Below are 16952 nucleotides of genomic sequence, written 5' to 3' on the forward strand. Positions count from 1 at the left end.
GGGGAAGAGGAATACTCTGTGGCCTGTGTGCTACTGAGGACTCTCTTGTGAGTTCTGAGAAGGCAAGGTAAATGGGAGGAGTTGTACTCCACAGGCCAGTGGATTGTAGCATTCATTGGTGTCATGGGTCCAAAACACACTGCTGAAATAATCCAGTTTGAGACCACTTTAACTGCCCTGGCTCAATGCTAGGGAATTCTGGGAACAGTAGTTTTGTGAAACATTTAGCTTTCTCTGGCAGAGAGCTCTGGTGCCACAATAAACTACAATTCCCAGGATTCCCTAGCACTGAGCCAGGATAGTTAAAGTAATTTCAAACTGGATTATTTCTGCAGTGTGTTTTGGACCATGGACCCAGGGTTTTCAGACTTGATGCCCTAGAACCTCTTAATTAGCAGGGCTATAACACCATCAACCACTCCCTTTGGACGCTTCTGTTCCCCCAAACTGATTTTTCACTACAAAAACGCATTATTGCAAGCTATCCCTCTTGTAATCCAGAGCGTTTGGAAGTGGCTCAGTCTTATGCTGGCAAGACTCATTAACTTTACAAAACACCTGCACTTGGCAGTGATGAAAACTGGTAAAAATAGTTTCAGCTCAAACAGAGCTGCCAGCAAGGCTGGACTCTGCATGATGTGTCATTCTGATGAGGGCCAGGACTTAAGTTGCAGATGAACCAATGACCCTCCTCCAGCAGTAACTTTTCCTTTTCAGGAATAAGAAGTTACTTTTTAAAATTGTAACCGTAGAGAACCAGCATGGCGTAGTGGTTTGAGTGTTGGAATACAAACACAATAAAATACAGTATAGGTAATGTAGCTGTCAATTAAGCATTGTGAAATGAGTTTATATTTAATTTGTAATGCCCTACATTTTTCATGAATGTCCTACATTTTGTGGTGCCTTGTCTTCCTTTGCAGGGATGGCATCTGGTCACCCTGCCTACCGCACTAGTACTTGCTAGCCAGCCTGCTGTACCTGGTGTACTAGTACTTACTAGCCAGCGGTCTGAGTGCTGGACTACAACTTTGGAGATCAGGGTCCAATTCCCTGCTGAAGCATCATAACCCACCGGGTACTCTTGGGCAAGTCACACTCTCTCAGCCTCAGAGGGTGGCCAGGGCAAAAAAACCCTGTGAAGAAACCTAGGAGAGGTTCGCCTTAGGTTGGCCATAAGTCAAAAAATGACTTGGAGGTACACAACAACAACAACAACAACAACAAGTCTTGAAAATAAGTGCCTGGGTGGAGAGTTTGGGTCCTGAATCAGGACAAGGAGAAAAGGGAGCTACAAACAGCAGGGCTAAAAGGAGAGGGTGCCCAGCCAGCAGAAAGGGATCATTTGCAAAGAGCTGGGCATCCCTGGCTGAGCATCCAGGTAGAGCCTCTTTGGAACGCGGCGCCGTCTCCTAGGAGACGAGGATGCAAAACACCGGCTGCGTCACAAAGGCCTTCGAACGCTGGTCCTTTCGGCGGTCCTTTTGTTCTTCTTAAAGGGACCGCTTTGCAAGGAGCGACTGGAAGCACCGCCTGATGGATCCCCAGAAGGAGACAAACGATGGAGGCCCAGATTCAGGTGTCACTAGAATCCGCGTCTCACGATACATCCACACTGCAGGAATAATCCGATTTGACACCGCTTTAACTGCCCTGGGTCCTTGCTATGGAATTCTGGGAACTGCACCACCAACTGCAGTTCCCAGAATTCCATAGTATGGACCCAGGGCAGTTAAAGGGGGATCAAACCGGGTTATTCCTGCAGTGTGGATGCAGCCTCTGAAAGCCACCAAACTATAAAGCCGGGTTGGGACAGGGTGACCAGGCATCCTCCTTTTCCAGGGCAGGTCCTACATCCCTGTCCAGGAGGCCCTGGAAACAGCATATTTGAGCATGACATATGAAGCCCATTGAATGGCACCAGGTTTGCTGTTTCCCTTTGATAAATGCATGGCTGGGACAGGATAATAAAATATGAAATAAAAACAGCGAAAGGCAGTATGTGTAATATAGCTGTAAATATACCCTGCGGAATGAGTTTATATTTATATTTGCGCCTTTAGCTTTTAGTTTGTCATGTCCTGCTTGGATTTTTTTAAATTATCCTACATTTTGCAGTGCCCAACCCTCCTTAGAGGTTAGGACATCTGGTCACCTTGGGTTGTTGAGGGTGGATTTAAGAGGTAAAGGGAGTGTCAGTGCTCTTCCTCTTAGACTGTAGGACCTGAGAGTATAAGGTGCATCTACACTGTAGAAAGAATGCAGTTCAATACTTATTTAAGTGCTGTGTGGCTCAATCCTATGTAATCCCGGGATTTGTAGTTTTGCATGGTCTTCTCGGCCAAAGGTGCTGATGCCTCCTTGTTGTGTGCCTTCAGGTCGTTTTTGAATTCTGGCAATCCTAAGGCCGCCCTATCATGGGGTTTTCTTGGCAAGATTTGTTCAGAGGAATTTTTGCCATTGCCTTTCCCTGAGACTGAGAGAGTGTGGCTTGACCAAGGTCACCCAGCTGGTTGCATGGCCAAGCTTGGACTCGAACCCTGGTCTCCAGAGTCATAGTCCAACACTATGGTGCCTCTCTCATTTAGTATTATGAATAGCTTAATTCTATTTTAATATTGGCCTGAATGTTTTTAGCTATACAGTGGTCCCTCCACATTCACTAGGGTTAGGAGCACGGCAGCCCCGAGAAAGTGGAAAAACTGCAAATAACAAAAACACTATGTTTTTTTCTGAGATACCACCTCCCTAGAAATGTCTAGGTCCTCCAGTGCAATTCTGTGGTCAACATCTGTGAGACACTGACCATAGAATTGCACTAGAGGAGCCACAAATGCCTAGTGGGTTGTTCTCTCTAGGAATTTCTAGGTTCTTCAGTGCAGCGTTTGGTTAAAGTTGATCATAGAGTTGCACTGGAGGACACAGATATTCCTAGAGAGGACATACTAATACAATCTGTGAATAATCAAATCCACAAAAAGTGAAATCCACAAATGTGGAGGGATGACTGTACTCTGCTTGCTTTAGTTTGTAATCTGACCCTCAGTTTTAGGGGAGAAAGATAATTTATAAACAAAGACAATATAATAGGACAGGTTGAGTCTCCCTTACCCAGAATTCCAAAATCCAAAATATTCCCAAATCCAAAATTGTCCACAAGGGTGGCTGAGACACCAACACCTTTGATTTCTGATTGTTCAGTGTGCACAAACTTTGTTTCATGAAATAGTTTAAAATATTGTCTATAAAATTACCTTCAGGCTATGTGTATAAGGTGTATACCTAGAGAGTACACTTCTCTAGGCATTTGTAGGTCCTCCAGCACAACTCTATGGGCAACTTGCAGCAGCTCTTGACCACAGACATGTGCTGGAGGACCTAGAGATATTCCTACAGCTGTTTTATCAGGTTTTTAAAAATAGTGTTTTTTCATTTGTGGGTTTTCCACTTTTCATGAGGCCCCATGCCCCTAAGCCCAGTGAATGTGGAGAGCCCACTGTATTTACAATTTCTGAACAGTATTAAAATATTGTACTTGTCAAGAGAGACTCCAGTGACACTGAAGCAATGAGTCCACTTCAGGTATTACTTTGAACTTTAAAGGAAGTGTTAAAGGGGCTAGAGAGATAGTGTGGTGTAGTGGTTTGAATGTTAGACACTGGGAGGCCACAGTTTGAATCCCTGCTCAACTGTATAAACTCACTAGATGACCTTGGTCAAGCCATACTCTCTCAGACTCAGAAGAAAGCAATGGCTAACTCCATCTGAATAAATCTAGCCAAGGAAACCCTAAGATAGGGTTGCCAAGGAACACAAGACAAGGGCAAGATGCAACCACAACCCCAGATGCCAACTCTGTCCCCATATCTAGTCTGGGAGCAATATTGCAGAGGCCAATAACATCACTCACAACAGCAGAAGTATATTTATTTGCTTCCTCTAATGTGATATATGTCATCCTATGCTAGCGGTGCCCCTCTGCACTCTACATTGGACAACTAGGATAGTCTCTACAAAAGAAGATAAATGGACACAAATCTAACATTAGAAATGACAATACCCAAAAACTAGTTGCAGAACATTTCAACCTTTCTAGGTGGAAAGGCCCTTTGAAAATTTAGGGCAAGGGACATGATTTGCATCTTTCTGGGTCCCTTTACAGTTCATCCCACTTCTCCAACTGTGTAAATATGCTTTATACCCAAGTATTTATGTGGATGTAAACCCACTCTATACCACATCCAAAGAAGTAGGTTTACATCCACAAAAGCACATGCAAAAAAAAAAAAAAAAAACCCAACCCCAATTAGTGCAATTTATTTAGGTGCTGCTGACACATTTCTTTTTTTTTTCTCCTCCTTCCCCTTCCTCCTTTTTGAATAACTTCACAAGGTGCTTTGAACTCTCTTTCCCCAAAAAAGGTCCATCACCTTCTGAAGTTCAAACAAATGGCTGGAGTGGATTTGCTGCCCTGCTGACATCAGATATACAACTCTTCACAGTCTACCACTTTCATTATTTTCATTTCCTATTACAGTGGAGTTATATTACCAACTGAATTTCATGTTGATTTATTTTTGGTTTGTTGGTTGGTTAAGGAACAGCTAAACCTATGTAGACTGACTTGGAAGCAAATGAATTCAGTTGCAGTCTTAAGCACAATAAACATGAGCTGAAATAGGGACACTTTTCTGCAGAACATTCAGGGTTTTGCTTCTAGATCATAAGGTCTCAAGGGTTGCTTTAGGACATGCTAAAATCAAGTTATCTCCATCTGTTCGTATCCAACAGACAATGAAGACATTGAAAAAGGACATTCACCTCCACCAACTAATAATCCATCCAGGTAAATAATAATAAATATAATTTTATATGTTTTTTATTCTTCAATGGTGGTTGTCACAATGTTGCTATGTATTGGAGTACAAAGGGTGAATGTTTTCTTAAAGCATGGCTAGACAGCCAATAAAATTATTTAGCAGCAGATTCAGGGCACATATTAGACAGTACTTTTTCCACACTGTGAAACTTAACATATTAATTGCCCAAGATATGCAATGGAAAGAGTTATTTTTTTTTAATTTATTTAAAGTTTTTAAAAAAGAATGAGGCTATATATGCAAGTCAGGATTATAAAGGAATAATAGTATGCTATATAAAAATAGAAGATCATTATTCAACATGCTTTTGAATTGGGCAGTGGAGAACAGTTTTTTCCCATTGCAGTGGACAACAGCTTTTGTAAATCTAAAGTTCAGGAGCAAGTGATACGATTAAAACAAGGAAACATATTTATAATCACTCTCTTTCAAATCACCATTGTTCTGAAAAGAATATTAACTATCTTAGGAAAGTAGGCAACTGAATTAATTGATGATCAGTGCTTTAAAGATAGTATCTTTTTTCCATAAGCTAAATGCAATTTATTTTCAACATAGGACACTAGAAAGTAGCATGACAAATCTACAACATGACGGCAGCACTGAAATGGAACCAGAGGAGACCACAGAAGAGCCAGCTATGGCCGCAGGTACTGTGTGACTGTTATATTTAAAGTGAAGTAAGAAAGAGGAATATCCAGAATATCTAAGGGAAGGGAAGCAATAATTTGAGACTCATCCCCATATCAAAGAGTTGCATGCTCCAGTAGTCACTCTCAAGCCACTTACATTTTGCTTGCTTGCTTCGTATTATTGCACACCTAGCTGTGCTTGACACAAATTCTCAAACTAAGAAGTTTATCAGACAAGGGAAATTGGAAGTATAATCCAATGGCAATCTGAACTCAATCATGGGGTTTAACGTTATTGCGTGATAACCCACTACACGCAAATTCGGGCAATGGGAAATCAGTCCAAATGCAATCATGTGGTTTCACGTTATTGTGTGATAGACTGCCACATGCAAATTCGGGCAATGGCATGCTATTTTCGGGCAATGGGAAGCCAGTTTGAATGCAATGCACATTCACGTAATTGTGCTAAACTAGCGACTTTTAAGTGAATGCGTTCTGGCCCCACTTTCTTTTCATTCAAATTTAAGAGAAATTCCTCCCACTTGATAAACTGTAAATTCTGTATGTCACCCAATACCTCCAAAAGCCCTTTAGGGGATATAGAGGATATTTTCACTATGTTTTGGGGCTTTCTGTGTTATGTTTTGGAAAAGGGCTCTCCTGGCCTAAATTAGCAAAGAGGATTTTCAAAACATGTTGGCAATGGCCCCTTACCAGCATTTGGGGGCAAATATGTATTTGCAAAAACAAATTATTTTATTCCTACGGATGCTAGGGAGCTTCCTATCATGGTAGAAATGGCCTCCACACCTTCTAGAGGCTATTTTGAGGCAAAAAAACCAAAACATTGACCCCCTCCTGAGGGCCACAAAAACAGCCTGTATCCTACGTTTGACCTGCAGGTCACATTTATCTCACTCCTGTTTTATTGCAGCTTTCTTCACACTAGTATGTGTCCCATCACAGAGATGCCCATCACCTCCACCACAGTTATTGGTCTAGCTGCACTGATTTGTATTGTAGTCCAACATCTCTAGAGGGTAGAAGATGGGAGAAGGCTTGACAATGCAAGCCCTGAGAGAAACAATGGATGAGACACAAGTGTATTGGTTGAGCATGATTTCTATAAGCTAAGAAAGGATTTCCTTGGATTTCCCCTCTTCTCTTAAGAAAAAGTGTCTCAACTATAATTATACTATTTTTAGGATATGGAAAAAAACCTGGTAGTTTTCTTTGTTTCTTTTTTAGTGTGAATTTATGTAATGGATATCTGTATTAAAAATAGTATTTGTTCTCTTGGAAAAGAATAAAATGCAAGCTTTGTGCTTGTTTAAGCATGCAAATGTCCTCATTTCTTGGGTGTTAATGGTGCTTCTGTAAACAGGTCCTAAAGAAGATCTTCCAGAAGGAGTTAAAAGTCAAGCTTCCAAATCTTCAGTTAGGTAAGAGCAACAATACCAAACAATTCTTACCCAGCTCATAATTATTAATAGTGGGATTTGCTCTATTGCGTTCTGATGGGTTGCAACTAAATTAACTATTTATTAGGTTGTAATCAGACATTATCAGACATTATTTTAAAGATTTCTTTCTTATCACCTTGCATCTTATTCAGACTAGTCCACAATATGCCATTGCCATGGGAGTTACTCTGCAGCTCAAGAATACGGACACTGCCAGAGTTAGGTCTATAGATCTCACAGAAAGCATGCCTCATTTCTTCCTTTTGCTTACTGCTTATAATTGTTATTAATGCTAGCAGATAGTGGAAGAAGTTGTGGCATTACAGTAGTATGAATTGAAATAGGGACAGAAATCTTGCAGCACACTCTCCATCCTAAAAGGAGTGCTCCTGTTAAGGATTCCAGTGAACCATTCTCTTCAAGCATGGCTTTCCACTCTTCTCCCTTTACCCCATGATCCATTTGTAATGTTGCAACTCTCACTCCACATTACATGCAAAAGATACCCCTCACACCATCTGAACTAAGAATAAAAACAGCAAAATGCAGGCCTATAACTAACACCTTCAATGTTTTTCTCCTGTAAGGTTTTTAACACCTTGCCTTCAAAAGCTTGCAACATGTATATAGTGCAATTGGGCTGTCCCAATAAAGGTATCACTGTTTGGTGGATTTTTGATGTTATTGGATTCATATTCTATGGCTACCGAGCATTCCTGGTCCTCAAAGGCTCTTCTTTTTGGTCTGGGATTGCCTCTTCATTTTTGAGGAAAATATTTTGGAAAACGTGAGGTTTGTTGCAGCATTCTGATATCTCACTCGTTTCTCAGTTTTCCCATTTTGACTTCTGTTGAAATTCTGTTTGTGATTAAAAGGTATGGTACTTACTGCACTTACATTGAAAAATACCTTTATTTCCCATGAACCTCATTGTGGTTATCAGAAAATCTTAAGAAATGAGAACAATAATTATCAATGCACTGTTGGTGTTATGGCTTGAAAACTCCAGGTCTTGCGTATAGGTTTTACAGGTTTCATTGATGTACCAGAGCTGGTGTCATAGGGCAGGACCCAGCACTGGATCATTGGTGGTGTAATGCCAGAATCAAGCAGAAACCTTTCCAGAGAATATAGACAGGCACCCTCCCTACTTTCTTTTCACAAACATTTGATGAATGATTGTATAAGGCCTGTTTCACCTAAACAATACACTGGAACTTGCTAATTGTTGTGCTAGAGCAGGTGTTTGTGCATGTTTAATTATGTATGTTTTAATGTAATTTTAATTGTTTTGATTGTTTAACCCTTTTTTAACTTTTGTATTTTGTGAACTTTTAACAACAGTGGGCCCTTGGTATCCACTGGGATTTGGTTCTAGGACCCCCATTGATCTCAAGTCCCATGAAGTACAATGGTGTAGTATAATGGTGTCCTTTTTATAAAATGGCAAAATGAAGGTTTGCTTTTGGAATTTATTTGTTTTTCTTTTTAAAAAAGTAAGCCACGAATGGCTGAATCTGTGGATAAGGAATCCATGGATACAGAGGGCAGACTGTTTTTTCTTTTAATTTGTTCTGAGCTGCTTTAAATCCTGAACTGGGGAAAAGAGTGGGATAGAAATAAGTATGTGAGAGCCAGAATGATATAGTCATTTGAGCATTGGACTATGATACTGGAGATCAGGATTCGAATCCCCGCTCAGCCATGCAAGCCTACTGGGCAAACTTGGGTAAGTCACACTCTCTCAGCCTTGGGGAAGGCAATGGCAAGTCTCCTGTGTACAAATCTTGCCAAGAAACTCCCACAATAGGTTCATCTTAGGGTTGCCATAAATTGTGAGGGAGAGCAGTCCTTGCTTCCTATTTTAATCCTGTGTGTGTTCCTGAAACTTCTTCCAGAGGTCTAGAAACCTCTGTATAGCCTGTTTTCAGCGGTATGAAGAAACGGAGGAGGAGGAAAGAAGAACGTTTCAAAATTTCTACCAGCAGAATTAGGCCATAATGTACTGAACTCTACTGTGTAATTTCTTGCCATTGCTTTCAAGGTGTAATATGTTGTCATTCTGTTTCCTTAGGTCTAACAAAGATAGCCAAGAGGAAAAGACTGATGGCTACCCAGAGCCGGGATCAGACGTTATCTCCTCTGTAGGAATAACTGAGTTATCTTCCCCTCAAACCACTGAAACATCATCATTAAGCACAGGTACTATGTTTTCATATCCTCATAAGTCCATCTCTGCTGTGGATTGAGAAGGCTGTTACACAGCTCTCGTGGTTAAAAAGACAAGCAGTGAGGAAGCAAAAGGATGTCAGCATTGCAGAGGAAACACTTAGTTCAGCTGCATAAAGGAAGACTGTTGAATCGACCAAAACAGAAATAGCTAAATTTAGCATCTTGAGATTTGGTTAGACTAGGAAATAAAATGAAGGGTTAACAGAGGCCTCAAAATGGCTTGCTTTGGGTTGTTTAAAAAAAAAACCCAAATGAATTAACTTTAAAAATAAACAGCCTAACTTTTTAAAATCAGTGGTTAAATTGGGTTTCTAGAAATCAAGGTTTTGCTCAGCCAGGAAACTTTGCCCTCCTCCTATAAGAGTAGTCTTCTCCTTATCCATGGGGGAGACCCCCAGTGGATGCTTGAAAGCATGGATAGTGCCAAATCCTATACCACTAATATTTTCGGACCATGGTTGACCTAAGATAACTGAAATTGTGGAAAGCGAAACTGCAGATGAGGGTGAACTACTGTACCTGTAAATAGGCAAAATTAATAGCAATTCACCTACCAGTGTTGACCCCACTACCACTACTGTTCCAGGTTCAGAAACTGTTCCAGAGTCTTTGGACATATTGTCAAAAGAATTGTGGCCCATGAAGTGTAATAACTGGCTCCTTTGTTTTCTGCTGTAGTATTTACAGCAACCCTGGGACTAAGGCATCATCATTTTCATAGTACTAGTAGAAGGATTTAAAAGAGTGACAGTCTTCTGATGAGTTCATGACAGAGACTGAATTCAAATGGGTCAAGAACATCTTGATTCCTATGCAATGCTAGTTTCTGTCTTGCTTGTCAAGATGAGGTCTACTTTAAGTCTACAACTACTTCATCAATCTCCAAAGGAATGAAGATTTGGCTGTGAAAAGACATTTGGAATATAGGTAATGTGGCATAAGGTAGATTTTGAAATGCTGCCTTTAGTTACTGTTATGCCTCCCCACCCATATAGTAACATTATAATTTTGAAATTTTTAAAGTATTTTTCTCCCTCCCTTTTATTTGAAAGTAACTAAAGTGTTTATTTTAGTTACTTCAAAAAAAATCAGAAGCATCAGAAACACAGAAATACCTAGTGAACCCCTCCCCACACCTTGCAACTATAAAAGCAACTAAAACAGAACTATTGCTACCCCCTTAAAAGGAGTGACATACCATCATGTTGTAACCTAGTTATGCCTTTTCAATGCAAAAAACCTGGTTATTTGTAGCTAGTTACTTTCAAGCTATAGCTATGTAGCAGGTGTGGTGTCTCTGTAATGAGGGAAATATTATTATTTGCATTTTCTTTTGCTAGGATACAATAGAGGGTATCCATGTATATGTATAACTAGTTTGGTTTGTACTTAGCAGGATTCAAGGGTCTTCCAAGAATACTGGGTGGAGTTAGAAGAGAAAGCACTGCCATATCTGAGTTAAGCAGGTCAGTCTTTGAAATGTATTGTTGTCCAGTTTGTTCAAATCAATACTGAGTAAAAATATCAAAAGCTCAAAGCTACTAATAAATTACTTTATTCTGGAAAATGGTTAAGAAAGCAAGGAAAAAATACAGCTATGTTCACTTTTACACTTCACCTTTTCACCTAGGACTGCCATCTACATCATTCCCAGCCAGTATGGCTTGATGGCTGGAGATGATAGGACTTGCAATCCAAAACAGCTAGAAAGCACCTGGATGAAGAAGGATGTGACTTGCATGGGTGTGTGGCATGGGTGTGTGGTATATCTTTGAGACTGAAGGACAATATAATCCAACCACTTTTTACATTTTAAACCCCTTCATAGCATTACAGAGAACCCTATACATATGTGGCTTTAACTTTTGCAGATGTGATTAGTATGTTCTCTCTAGGAATCTCTAGGTCTTCCAGAGCAAATCCTTGGCAGACATTGCACTGGAGGGCCTAGAGATTCCTAGAGACAACACTTCCCTAGGCATTTGTAAGTCCTCTAGCATAATTCTGTGGTCAATGTCCAGTGGATGTTGACCATAGAGTTGCACTGGAAAACCTAGAGCTTCCTAGAGAGGTGTTCTCTCGGGTAAAAAAAAATAGTGTTTTTGTATTTGCAATTTTTCCACTTTCACAGGGTCCCTGACCCTAGCTATATTCCCCTGCTTCTCTCCCCTTTACAGTTTCTTTAAAGATGTACCGTATATACCCGACTATAAGTCAACCTCATGTGTAAGTTGAGGGTAAGTTGTTCAGCTGAAATTATGGATTTTGATATGACTCTAAGTCAAGAGTGAAACTTACAGGCATATAGCAAAGGATCTAAAGGATCCTTTGTGCTCACTCTTATGGCTGGATGGATGAGAGAGTAGAGAGGATCAGTGCTTTCAGGACAGATTATACTCTTCCCTTTCACCAGGGGATAGTTCCTTCTTTTAAATAAGAGTTAAGCTACAGTACTTCCACTGACCTGTGGATAAGTCAACTCAGTTCTTTTTTAACCTAAATTTCTAGACTTATACATGAATATATACAGTACATTTATCAGTTCTCTTTTCCAGGACAAATATAGTAACAAATAAAAGGTTTTATGGGTGTTTCCAAAATAGAAGGAGTGGTATATTAGTGTTCCTAATGTTAGGAATGGAATTTTTATCCTGGAGCTAAGCACCGTTTTACTAACATACTTACTGGTAAATTTCTGCAAGCAGTTTTCTTTTCCACTGCTTAAAAGCAATGGAAAACAGAGATAACTCACAGTCACAAAAGTGACAAAGGACCTTGGAGTTTGCTTTGAGACATAAACTAATTATTGAGCTTGGTTACACATGACATCTTGTTGTGTCTACTGAAAGGGAGGCATTGGATACCATTGCTGATGATATGCATCAGGAACCCTTGGAAAGAGCCGTCTCAGTGCAGACAGAGGCAAGCTGGCTGTATGAACATGTCTTCAAGAAAAGTAGTAAGTAGCTGGTATACTGTGTTCACAATATTTTTAAAAGAAAAAAATCACAGTTCCTTGTAACAGAACATAGGAAATTACTTATACCAGCTCAAACTATTTGCTTACTTGGCCTGTTAGTGCATACTCTAACTAGAAGGCCACTTTAGTGTAATGGCAGCTAGTGGCTTCCCTGATAGTGAAGTGGGCACCCATTCTGGAGTTCAGCCCAAACTTAAAGAAACCATCCAAATAAAACTACTTAATCCTAGATGAATCTGCTCATCTCTGACTAACCCAACTCTGGATCTATCTATCCATCGTTCGTTCATGTTTAGTTATTTAATTTATGTCTTGCCTTTCTCTTGGCACAGGACCCAAAGCAGCTTACAAAAAATGTAAAAAATAGTCCATCTTATTTGTAAAACTGGGTGTCAGGCTAACAGTGATCAGAGAAAGGCCTTTTTGGTTTTGCCACCTGTGTGTGGAACTGTTTCTTCAAAGAGGCTTATCTGGCACTGAATCTTGTATCTTTTTGGCACAAGACCTTTTAATTTACAGTCATTTAAAAACAATAATTTTGTAGTTGTTTTAAACAGTAATTAAAAGGCTGAAAACTGCAGACTGGAGTATTTAAAATACATTCAATACTATATCAGCAGAGTCTAAGCATCAGAGCCAAGACCTGGAGGAGTTTGCATGTACATTCTAAATTCATCTTTTGAGCACTACACACACACACACACACACACACAGAGAGAGAGAGAGAGAGAGAGAGAGAGAGAGAGAGAGAGGTGGCAGTGAATCTTATTTTAGAAGAACATAGCAAATATTCTGTAGGAATACTTGACAGTGTACAGAGCTAGATGTGTATAATTGCATTCCTGTGGCAGTACACAGGACTGCCGTTATGAAGTATTACAAAATGTACCCAGTGTTGCTTGGGTTGGTGTAAATGATTTTCATAATACACTTTATTTAACAAAAACAGAAGTTTGACTGAAAGCGCCTACAATGTTTGAGGTTTTTTTATCAAGCTTTTATGCAAAATGGACCAAAGCCAGCAATCCCTCCCCCACCATCAAACCAAAGTTTGTTAATCAGTCTGAACTTACAAAAAATGTTCAAGATGTTAATTTTTAAGTGTAAATGTCAAGAAATAAGGAAATTTGAAGTGTTTGTTTAAGAGATACCAGGCCTGAAATTTTACTACTATAGATATAACAAACTGTTTAGTGAATCTGTGGTCTAGCATATGGATTTAAATAGCTTAACAAACAGAGAGCAAAATGGTTTAAATTATAGTATAGATGCTTGATTTGGCTCCACATTTCCTCTGGTTTCTCATAAGAAACACTCAAAATCTCTTCTGCTTATTATAAAGAAATTTGTCCCTTTACCAAATACCATTACGGCTTCATCAGGACTGTAAAATATCACCAGTGGGACTAAATCATAAAGTGTGGTCATGGAAATATCCTCACTATAGTTATCATTAGCAGTAACCAAACTGAAGAAAGAGGTATCTACTATGGCAGAGTAAATTACTTATGATAAATTTGCTTTACTTATAACAGGGCTGTTTTGTTTGTTTTAAAATAGAACAAGCACACAGTGTGCCTTTGTAGGGGGAAAAAGTGCAACTCCAAGAAACATTTGTCTGTTCAAAAATGAAAGTAATGAGATGGTTGCATTATATTAGCTAATGTAAAAAGGTTGTTGTGTGCCTTCAAGCCATTTCCAGTGACCCTGAACCTATCACAGAAAAAATTTCTTGGCAGAATTTGTTGCCTTCCTCTGAGACTTAGAGGGTGTGACTTGTCCATGGTCACCTAGCATGTTTCCATTGTAGAGCAGGGATTCGAACCCTAGTCTCCAGAGTCCTAGTCCAACACCACTCTAGATCTCTAATGTAAAAAGTAACTGGTAAACAATGTCAGTAGTAATGAAAGTAACCTGAGCTCTTCTAGAACTCCTAGATCCTCATAAGTGTCTATTCTACATAATTTTCCTCCATCATTCAAAGACACTTCTCACTGACTGCCACTTTCCACAGATGGAGGAGATCATTCTAGAACAGCCACTCCCAATATAGCACCTTCCAGATATGTTGGACTTAAGTTATCATTTTCCTAGCCAGCAAGAAATCTGGAGGCCACTAGGATGAAAAAGTCTGTTTTAGAACATGGTGATCCCTTTCTTACAAGTTGTGTGAAGTTTTCCATTTTATGATATGACTAGTATTGGTACTAGAAAATATGTAAGCCTAAATACCTTGTCTGATCTTGGAAGCTAAGCAGGGTCAGACCTAGTAAGTACTTTGATGGGAGACTGCCAATGAATGCCAGGTTCTGTATTTCAAAGGAAGGAACTGGCAAAACCAACCCTGAGTGTGTCTCACCTAAGAAAACCCTATGAAAATCCTGGTGTCACCATAAATTGACAGGCAACTTGAAGGCACATATACATACACGCACTAAAAAAATATCCAATATGACATTTTGAACAGGGACATTGCTGAGGCAAAGCTATGCAAAACATAGTGTCTGATAATAGCAGCACAGCAGCTAGTCTGATCCTCAGTGAAGAAGCCTTCGTGAAGTATTTCAAGATGCCTCGTTACTCTAGATGGAAATACTGTATGGTCTAAAGCTTTTTTATTTCTCAAATCAGTGGTCAGCTATGCCATAGAGAACACACATTCTCTTAAATAACTGGCTATGGGCTGACTATCTTTTTGTTGACTGACTCTTAGGTCATGCTTGTATATAACATTCTACTACAATAATGTATTCAAATCCCAAGTGCTGAGGATTTTGTGTGGTGTTGCTTTCACATTAGACATTTTTTTCAAAGTGCTGACTTTTACCTAGAAAGCTCTAAATGACTTAGGTCCTGACTTTCTGAAACCCCATGTCTCCCCATATGAACATGCCTTAATCTTCCAATCTTAGCGTGAGGACTTTCTCTGCTTCCCATCTTGAAAGAAAGGTGGAATATAAATCCAATAAATCATCATCATCATCATCATCTTACCATCTTCCCAGGCTCAGGTCATGAAGACATGGCAGAGAGCCTTCCCTGTGGCAACTCCTAGACTTTATAATTCACTCCTGGAAAAGGTTAAATTTATCTCCTAAGACAATTTTGTCTTTTTGCTGGCAGGCAAAGACCTTCCAAATCAAACAGGCCTTAACAGATAAGAGTACAAGGATGTACAATTAGGTGTGCTTTTTTAATATGCAATATATGTTTCAATTGTTTTAATTGGGTTTTTTGTTTTTGTTTTTTGTTTGGTTGTTTGGTTTTTTTATGTCTTAAAGTAGTGTTTCAGTTGGATGTATGGTATAATGCTTTTTAAACCTTTGTTAGCCCTGGACATACCTAAACTTACCCCTCCTCTTTGATATTCGAGTTGCTATAAACTCAACCTCTGTGATCCTAATATGGACACCATTACTTGCAAGTGAGCAGGTCACTTCGGCTAGCTTAGGAGTTGCCAAGAGGGTTTATGTTCCAGACATGTCAAAGGAGTTGAGAAAGAGCCTGGCTATGAAACAAATAGGATGGCTCCGGACGGAGTAAACAACTCAAGCTGTCCACTGCAGGAATACACCCATTCACACACCCAGTCACACCTTTGGAAGACCAAACTTCAAAGTGTCACTTATTTATATCAAAGATTTGGACCACTTGGGCACATCAACTCTCTGGATTTTGCCCCAAGGAAAAGGTTTCTTATAAATTGAGGGGCCTTTCCTTTGTTTAGTTGGATTACCTTGGTTTGTAGGCAGAGGAGCTGCTGGTTTGTACTTTGCTAGATCCCTTTTTCACTTGCAAAACTTTGGTGGCCCAGGAGTGACCAAGTTACCTTTGTCCTGTCCCAGAACAGCAACTTCTCTGCCAACAATGGTACTTTCTCACTAAACTATAAATCCCAAGATTCCCTAGGATGGAGCCATGGAAATTAGTGATACCAGCATTCTGTAAATGTGTGCTGTGAAAGAGACTTAGATTTTTATATGTTACTGAATGAGACTGTGTGAAACAGATTTTGTGTGCACACTAGGAAAATGCAAAAATGTGTTGTGGTGGTGCACACTTTATATGTACATTACAGTCACATACTGCTGGTGCAGTTCAGTGTTTTCCTTTAAAAAGCACTATAGCACACTGAAATGCCAGATAATTAAGGGTGGTCTCCTAAGAATAGTCTTCTCTGCTCCCATTGCCTCTTTTCACATCTATTCCACCTATGTCTATTTTTCTGAGAAAAAATGAAATTTTTATTTCAGCTAGGTATCGTGCTTATTTTGCTTTCTTTTCAGTTTCAAAGGACAGAAGAAAGATTCCTCGTCAGAAAGGTAAATTGATCCCTCAAATATTTTTCTTCATCTTCCTTTATTTCTAGGTTTGGATGAATCCACAAATACTGTTTAGCATTCTATCAAATGGTGTAAGTGAATCCAGGAGGGGTTGTCTCTACACAACAATAGACTCCCTGAAAGATCTTAAGCTTAATAAAGAGATCTGTCTTTATTTCTGGACTGTAAAATGAACAATTTCACCCTCTTAACACTGAGACTGCAAAAATCCATGAAATAAGAGCAATGGGGCACATGATGTACTAAAGTCAAAGACAGGCTGCACTGCTGCCACCGCTGCTGCTGCTGCTGCTGCTGCCGCCGCCTCCTCCTCCTCCTCCTCCTCCTCCTCCTCCTCCTCCTCCTCTTCTTCTTCTTCTTCTAGCAATGGGCAGTTTGAAAGAGGGCAAACTGCTCATAGTCTGTTCAGTACCACAGTT

General features: G+C 39.7%; 1 protein-coding gene across 1 annotated transcript in view; it reads left to right on the plus strand.

Annotated features, from left to right (window-relative positions):
• Positions 1 to 1536: 1536 nt before the first annotated feature.
• The window catches only part of ERICH6 (glutamate rich 6), a 49587-nt gene continuing 34171 nt past the window's right edge, over positions 1537 to 16952 (plus strand). Inside the window, exons 1-8 of the mRNA XM_089507979.1 lie at positions 1537 to 1579; positions 4792 to 4846; positions 5439 to 5530; positions 6900 to 6957; positions 9053 to 9180; positions 10604 to 10676; positions 12060 to 12169; positions 16477 to 16512. Of these exons, the coding sequence (XP_089364105.1) occupies positions 1537 to 1579; positions 4792 to 4846; positions 5439 to 5530; positions 6900 to 6957; positions 9053 to 9180; positions 10604 to 10676; positions 12060 to 12169; positions 16477 to 16512 (595 nt within the window). The remainder of the gene's footprint in view (positions 1580 to 4791; positions 4847 to 5438; positions 5531 to 6899; positions 6958 to 9052; positions 9181 to 10603; positions 10677 to 12059; positions 12170 to 16476; positions 16513 to 16952) is intronic.

This window comes from Sceloporus occidentalis, unplaced genomic scaffold (genome assembly GCF_023333645.1).
Source record: "Sceloporus occidentalis isolate IW3139 unplaced genomic scaffold, rSceOcc1.0.p SCAF_2, whole genome shotgun sequence".
Lineage (NCBI taxonomy): Eukaryota > Metazoa > Chordata > Lepidosauria > Squamata > Phrynosomatidae > Sceloporus > Sceloporus occidentalis.